Genomic DNA, 7653 nt, shown 5'->3' on the forward strand with positions numbered 1-7653 from the left:
CCATTTCAAAAACAGAGATTTCAATAGAAAAAATGAACAAGAAGAGCCACAACACATCATCCACATGATCAGTAGAGGGAATGATGTCCCCCCAGGGGCCGGTGCTTAAATGCACTAAACGTCGATTATAAGAGAAAAGCGATCTCGGACTCAGGATTACATACCTAAAGGAACCTTGTCCTTTAGTGACAAAGATGCGGAAGGAATCATGCAGCCCCGTAACGATGCACTGGTAATATCTGTACTTATGAATAAAACTCAAGTTAAGCGTATGTTAATTCATCAGGGTAGTTCGGCCAACATCATTCGATCAAGGGTCGTAGAGCAACTCGATCTACAGGACCAGGTCATGCCTACAACCCTCGTACTAAACAGATTCAATATGGCATGTGAAACTACTAAGGGAGAGAAATTTTTTCCAATAAATGTGGCCGGGACCATCCAAGAAATGAAATTTCACGTGATTGAGGGCGACATGAGATATAATGCCCTGTTCGGGAGGCCATGGATCCATAACATGAGAGCAGTACCCTCGACCCTTCACCAGGTTCTAAAATTTCCAACGCCGGAGGGAATCAAAACGGTCTATAGGGAGCAACCGGTCGCAAAGGAAATGTTTGCCGTCGATGAAGTGATTCTGATATCATCACTATCATCGACAAAGGGATCATATTCGAAGGAGAAACGGTACACCAAATAGCAATCATAAACGTCGGCCTCGACCCAACTAGAGAAGTAGAAGACTGACGAAGATGATGATTATGGGATCCCTCGATCCTTCATGGTCCCCGATGATTCCGACGCTACCAAATCAACGGTCGAAGAACTGGAGTAAATCACGCTAATCGAATGTCTGCCTGAGCGAAAGGTATACCTGGGCACGTGGTTAAATCTCAAGCTCAGAAAAAAGCTTATTCAATTTCTTATAGCTAACATGGACTGTTTCGCTTGGTTCCATCTTGACATGACATGGATCCCACAGGAAATAACCACTCATAGACAAAGCTTGGATCCGAAGTTCCATCCAGTAAAGCAAAAAAGAAGGCCCTAGTCTGAGGTCAAACATGCCTTCATCAAGGACGAGGTAACCAAACTTCTTAAAATATGATCCGTTCAAGAAGTAAAATACCCCGAATAGCTAGCAAACGTGGTGGTATTCCCTAAGAAGGGAAACAAACTTAGAATGTGTATAGATTATAAAGACCTGAATAAAGTATGCCCTAAGGATTCTTTCCCTATGCCTAATATCGATCGTATGATCGATGCAATGGACGGCCACGAGACTATCAGTTTTCTCGATGCCTACTCCGGGTAGAACCAGATACAGATGAACCCGGAGGACCAGTAAAAGACCTCGTTTATCACTAAGTACGGTACCTACTGTTATAACGTAATGCCATTCGGTCTAAAAAGTGATGGTGCAACTTATCAACGCCTAGTAAATCAAATGTTCGAAAAACAAATAGGAAAATCAATGGAAGTTTATATTGATGACATGTTAGTTAAGTCCCCGCGAGCAGAGGACCATTTAAAGCATTTGAAGGAAACTTTCGATATACTGAGGGAGTACAATATGAAGCTCAACCCCAAAAAATGTGCATTCGGGGTTGGCTCGGGCAAGTTTCTTGGTTTTATGGGTCCAATCGGGGAATCGAGATCAACCCCGATAAAATTAAATCTATCGAATATATCACGGTAGTGGATAATGTAAAGGTCGTGCAGAGGCTAACGGGATGGATAGCCGCCCTAGGAAGATTCATTTCGAGATCATCAGATAGGAGCCACCGATTTTTCTCACTACTTAAGAAGAAGAGAAACTTTGCATGGACTCTGAAATGCCAGTAGGCTTTGGAAGAACTAAAGTGGTATTTATCGAGCCCGCCACTGCTTTATACCCCGAAAGTGGATGAACAACTTTACCTGTACTTAGTTGTCTCGGAGATAGCGGTAAGTGGAGTCCTGGTTCGAGAAGAGCGAGGTACGAAATTCCCTATTTATCATGTCAGTCAGACCTTAGGAGAGGCCGAAACTAGATATCCACACTTAGAAAAATTAGCGCTTGCTTTAATAAGCACCTCTAGGAAACTAAAACTATATTTCCAGTGTCATCCGATATATGTTGTAACAACTTATCCTCTTCGAAATATTTTACAGAAACCCGAGCTTTTGGGTCGATTGGACAAATGGGCCATAGAAATCAGCGGGTACGATATTGAGTATAGACCCCGAACCGCCATCAAATCTCAAATCTTGGCGAACTTTGTGGCTGACTTTATGCCGGCCTTCATACCCAAGATTGAAAAAGAACTACTTATAAAATCGGGTACCTCTTCGGGAGTCTGGACCCTCTTTATGGGCGATGCCTCAAACGCGAAGGGGTCTAGGCTAGGCATCGTACTAAAATCACCCACAGGTAATATAGTTAAACAGTCTATCAGAACTACAAAATTGACTAACAATGAGGCCGAGTATGAGGCCATGATTGCAAGTCTCGAACTAGCTAGAAGCTTGGGAGCGGAGGTCGTAAAGGCTAAGTGTGATTCCTTCCTCGTGGTAAACCAAGTTAACGGGACTTTCAAAGTCCGAGAAGATCGAATGTAGAGGTACTTGGATAAAATACAGGTGACTCTACATCGATTTAAGGAACGGACCTTGCAACATGTACCCCGAGAACAGAACAGTGAGGCCGACGCTATTGTAAACTTAGGTTCATCAGTCGAAGATGACGAACTCAACTAGGGGACTGCCGTACAACTCATGAGATCAGTAATCGAAGAAGGTCACACCGAGATAAACTCCACAAGTTTAACCTGGGATTGGAGAAACAAATATATAGAGTACTTCAAGAACGGGAAGCTTCTAGCAGATCCAAAGGAATCGAGAGCTCTGCGCACAAAGATAGCACAGTTCACCTTGTCCGAAGACGGAACACTGTTTAGAATGACGTTCGATGGAACATTGGCAATATGTTTGGGACCAGGAGATACCGATTACATCCTACGGGAAATTCATAGGGGCACTTGTGGAAACCATTCCAGTGCCGATTCGATGGTCCACAAAGTAATCGGAGCAGTGTATTATTGGATCGATATGGGCAAGGATGCAAGGGAGTTCATTCGAAAATGCGACAAATGCTAAAGACATGCGCCCATGATTCATTAACCCATGGAGCTGATCCACTCGGTCCTATCTCTATGGCCTTTCATGAAATGGGGAATGGACACCGTTGGCCCCCTCCCATCGGCCCCAGGTAAGGCTCAGTTTCTTTTGTTTATGACTGATTATTTCTCTAAATGGGTTAAAGCACAGGCTTTCGAGAAAGTCAGAGAAAAAGAAGTGATAGACTTCATTTGGGACCACATCATATGTCGATTCGGGATGCCATCCGAAATTGTATGTGATAATGGAAAATAATTCATCGGCAACAAAGTAACTAAATTTCTCGAGGATCACAAGATCAAAAGGATCCTATCAACACCTTATCATCCCAGCGGGAACGGACAAGACAAATCGACTAATAAAACCATCATCCAAAATCTTAAGAAGAGATTGATCGATGCCAAAGCAAAATGGAGAGAAATACTACCCGAGGTCCTATGGGCATACCGCATAACATCCAAATCCAGTACCCGAGCAACACCATTCTCGTTTATTTATGGCGCCGACGCTTTGATCCTGGTCGAGGTCGGAGAACCTAGCATCAGGTTTTGATATGCAACAGAAGAGTCGAATAACGAGACCATAAATACGAGCCTAGAATTATTGGACGAAAGACGAGAAGCCGCTCTCGTCCAATTGGCCGCCCAAAAACAGCGGATCGAGAGGTACTACAATCGAAGAATCAATCTTCGATATTTTAAAATCAGGGACTTGGTGCTAAGAAAAGTCACTCTTAACAACCAAAATCCAAATGAAGGGAAACTAGGTCCGAACTGGGAAGGGCCGTATCAGGTTCTCGAAATCGTCAGAAAAGGACCCTACAAGCTCGGTATGATAAACGGCAAACAACTACCGAGCAATTGGAATGTATCGCACCTAAAATGATACTACTGCTAAGGTACGATCCTCCCATGTTCATTTGTATTTCAAAACTAACCCTTGCAGGTGTTCGACCGGAAACAGGGATGGATTCTTCAACACGAAGCCTTTTGGTCTGAAAGCATGCATTGCACTCTTTTTCCCTTAGACTAGTTTTATCCCAAATGGGTTTTCTGGCGAGGTTTTTAATGAGGCAACCATTGATCGTGCTAACTTAGAACAATTCAACAGTATCTGAGGCCTCTTTACAATTAACCTTGAATACTGGGGGGCATTTCCCTCGAATATCAAGTTCGATGCAAGTAAGTTACTTCATGGAAACAGGGTCTCGATAGGAAAGGTTTGTAAGGGACAAATGGTCAAACGAACCATGCCTGCGCAGTTTGCTCGAGCCCTGGCACAAAACATGTACACATGTATAATGACTTATAAAGAGAAATTTCTACTTTACCGATATCTCACACCTCAGAAAGGTTCTTCTACTCGATTTATTATGCAAACAGGCTTAAGGGCCAACTATGACCGGAGTTCGAATGATTACCCCCACAAATCGGGGACTGCCGTCCGAAAAATCAACAAGATCGAATTATATAAACTCTGAAGATCATAAGCCCAAGAGGCAAACTCCGAAGACCATAAGCCTAAGACACAAATCCCGGACTAAAGAGGCTACGACCGAATTAACACGAATCGGAGACGTCCAAATTCCGTAACAAAACAGGCCTTCGAAATCAATCATAAACCGGTTAAAAAAGCTACCCCCCGGCAAAATCATAAAAGGCTTCGATAATATCAAGCCTCAAAAACTCTAATGAGTACAAAATTGTTCGAACTCTCGAACAATTCCGTATTTCATGCTAAGGCATTACAAGTTTCATAAATACGAATGATAAGAAACTCTTTCAAGCCGAAAAGGGGACAAAGCCATAAACAATCTTTCTTACAAAAGCCTAAGGGTTACTTTACTTCGAGTTTGAGCAAGCACTCACTCGAACATAAAGCCTAAGGGCTGTTTATTGTCTTGAGTTTGAGAGACCGTCCTCGCTCAACTAAAAACCTAAGGGTTACTTTACTTCGAGTTCGAGCAGGCACTCACTCACCCATAAAGCCTAAGGGCTATTTTCTACTTTGAGTTCGAGAGACCGTCCTCGCTCAACTAAAAACCTAAGGGTTACTTTACTTCGAGTTCGAGTAAGCACTCACTCGATCAAAAGGCCTAAGGGCTACACTAGTTCGGTTTTGATCAAATTATCTGAACGCCGACCTTAGAATATAACTTCATAATTCTATAAGGCAGAAAGGAAGAAAGTTTTTTTATATATATGTCAAAAATCATTTACAAGGGCAGCATGGCCCGATCAAGGTTCTCTACAAAAGACCGAAACGTTCTTAAAAGAAACACAAAACATACTAATCCTAAAGGACTTAGTCCTCTCCGGGAGAAGTATCTTCGCCCTCGAGGCCCCCTTCGCTTTCAGATCTGCGCATACTCTCGGTATCATCATCATCATCAAGAAAGGCCAACACTATGGCTTCGGCTTCGAGCTCCTTAGCATTCTCGATCTCGGCTGTAAGATCGAAGCCACGAGCATGGATCTCCTTGAGAGTCTCCCTTCGAGACTGGAATTTAGCATGATCGGCAACCCAGTTTTCTCGAGCCTGAGCAGCTTCGGCAACCTCCTTTGATCGAACCTGAGCAGCTCTAACATCGTACCAGTACACGGCCACCATTGCGTCAGCATTTGCCGTGGCTGTTTCGACCTCCGATTTGGTCGCTGCAAGTTCTGTGGCCAGTCTCTCTCGATCAAAAGTTGTTGAGCCCAACCAATTCTGGAACTCCTCGATTTCCTTGGCTTGCACCAAGGCCTTCTCTTTCAAGCCTCGGAGTTGAGTCCCAGTCGAGGCCAGTTGAGCTCGGGCAGCCTCCTTTTCTGAGGCAAGGAGGTCCATATTTTTTTTCCGCTCCTCGGCCTCTTCTTTCACTTTGTCCACTTCAACACGAAGCTTCCTAATAAAGTTGAAATTTTGCTAGACCTATGGAATTGAACTGTTAGCCATCACGCCCGAGTCAGTGACAATAACTTCAAAATTTCTTTTTACCTGCTCGGTCAGATCGGCTTGTTCTTTCTGAGCTGCTTCTAGCTCAGCCCGAGGTCCTTTTGCTTCTCTTTCTCTCTTCTCACTGAGAAGCTTGAAGGCATGTCTCTCCTCAATAAGCTTTCATATTTAGGCTTTGTACCGGCTCAGCTCCCCTCGGGATCGGAGGAATGCCTCGTGATGAAGCGCAGAAGCCTACAAGAATAGAAAAAAGGAATTATACAAGGAAATAAAAATACAAGTATGAAAATCGACAAAGAGAAAATATGAACTTACCCGTTTTAGGGCCTATTGAGCTTCTTTGAAAAGATATGACACTCCCACCTCACTCGAGCTCTTATTTGGAGCCTCTGAGTCACCAAGACCGGTGACATCTTCTACCCCGACAAAATAACCACGAAAAGGGTCTACCTCTTTATGGGCTCCTTCCCCGTGATAGGCCTCCATGGCCTGAGCGTCACGTATCATCGACTGCAAAATGAAGGAAACGAGGGGGAATCCCCGATCTCTATTGACCTAAGTAGGTTTTTCGGGGCGCAGCCTCCGTCTTGGGGATCCTCAAGCTCAGTTCCTACACCGGCATCCACCGCCTCTTCGACGGTCTCTTTGCCCCGAGGTAAAACATCCTCGGTCCCCCTCGGCTCGAGAACTTGGGTCGAAGTCTCCTTCCCAACCTCATCAAGCCTGGACGGAGCAATATCAACTTCCACCGGTACCGAAATTTTTTGAATATCGGTGCTAGCTCGTGCACGGGCCACCAGCCCAGAGTCACCTTCTTCTTCTTCTTCTTCTTCTTCTTCTTCTTCTTCTTCTTCTTCTTCTTCTTCTTCTTCTTCATCCCTTAGACTCAGGACTGACTCCATAGTCAATGGGATTGTGTTCCTCTGGGTTTACAGGCCGCTCTCTTCTTTGGTTTTTGACAATCGGGGTTCGAGGCCTTTTTTCTCTTAATCTCTATTGCCGGTTTCGAGATAGGCAGTAAATCCTCTTCATCTCCGAGCGAGGGTCTCATAACCGCATCCTTTCTGAGACCTACAAAAGGAGAAAGTAAATAAACACATACTTGAGAAACAATGCTTGAACGATAGGCAAATCGGTAAGCCAAGAAGAAGGCTTACTATGAGTATGAGCCTCCCACCGACCCTTTGACAAATTGCGCCGCGTGCGCTCGGCGTATGTTGATGTCGAAACAGTCTCCTGACCCAGTTCGTGAGGTGGGGAACCGCACCCGACATTCAAGCAACAGCTGCATCAAGAAAAACACTGATAAGAAAAGATGAAGAAGTAAAAACAACAAAAACTAAAAACGGGATCATACTTACGATTCATATTCCATTTCTCGGGAAATGGTATACTCTCAGCCGGGATTGGGTCTAAGGTCTTCACTCGAACGAACCGGCCCATCCAACCCCGATCTTTATCTTCATCTATGCTCGAGGTGAACGCCTTAGTGGCCCGGCATTGAAGCTTTATCAGCCCACCTCAGTAAAGTCGAGTGCTATATAATCTTACGAAGTG

The 7653-nt window shown here is 44.3% G+C and overlaps 1 protein-coding gene across 1 annotated transcript; it reads right to left on the reverse strand.

The window, feature by feature from the left end:
- Nucleotides 1-5463: 5463 nt before the first annotated feature.
- Nucleotides 5464-6998, reverse strand: LOC138896992 (uncharacterized). The gene is made up of 3 exons (XM_070182947.1): nucleotides 6810-6998; nucleotides 6278-6330; nucleotides 5464-6046 (listed from the first exon to the last, which is right to left on the reverse strand). Exons 1-3 carry the CDS (start codon nucleotides 6996-6998, stop codon nucleotides 5464-5466), a joined length of 825 nt encoding a protein of 274 aa, XP_070039048.1.
- Between the last annotated feature and the right edge of the window lie 655 nt (nucleotides 6999-7653).

The sequence above is a fragment of the Nicotiana tomentosiformis genome, chromosome 1 (genome assembly GCF_000390325.3).
Source record: "Nicotiana tomentosiformis chromosome 1, ASM39032v3, whole genome shotgun sequence".
NCBI lineage: Eukaryota > Viridiplantae > Streptophyta > Magnoliopsida > Solanales > Solanaceae > Nicotiana > Nicotiana tomentosiformis.

Excerpts from the sequence above, each read along its gene's own strand:
- LOC138896992 (XM_070182947.1), bottom strand. The coding sequence starts at position 6,998 with ATGGAGTCAGTCCTGAGTCTAAGGGATGAAGAAGAAGAAGAAGAAGAA. Across the intron at positions 6,331-6,809 it reads CTCCGTCCAGGCTTGATGAG|GCTTCTGCGCTTCATCACGA; the intron begins GTTGGGAAGGAG and ends CTATTCTTGTAG. Across the intron at positions 6,047-6,277 it reads TCCCGAGGGGAGCTGAGCCG|GAAGCTTCGTGTTGAAGTGG; the intron begins GTACAAAGCCTA and ends CAACTTTATTAG.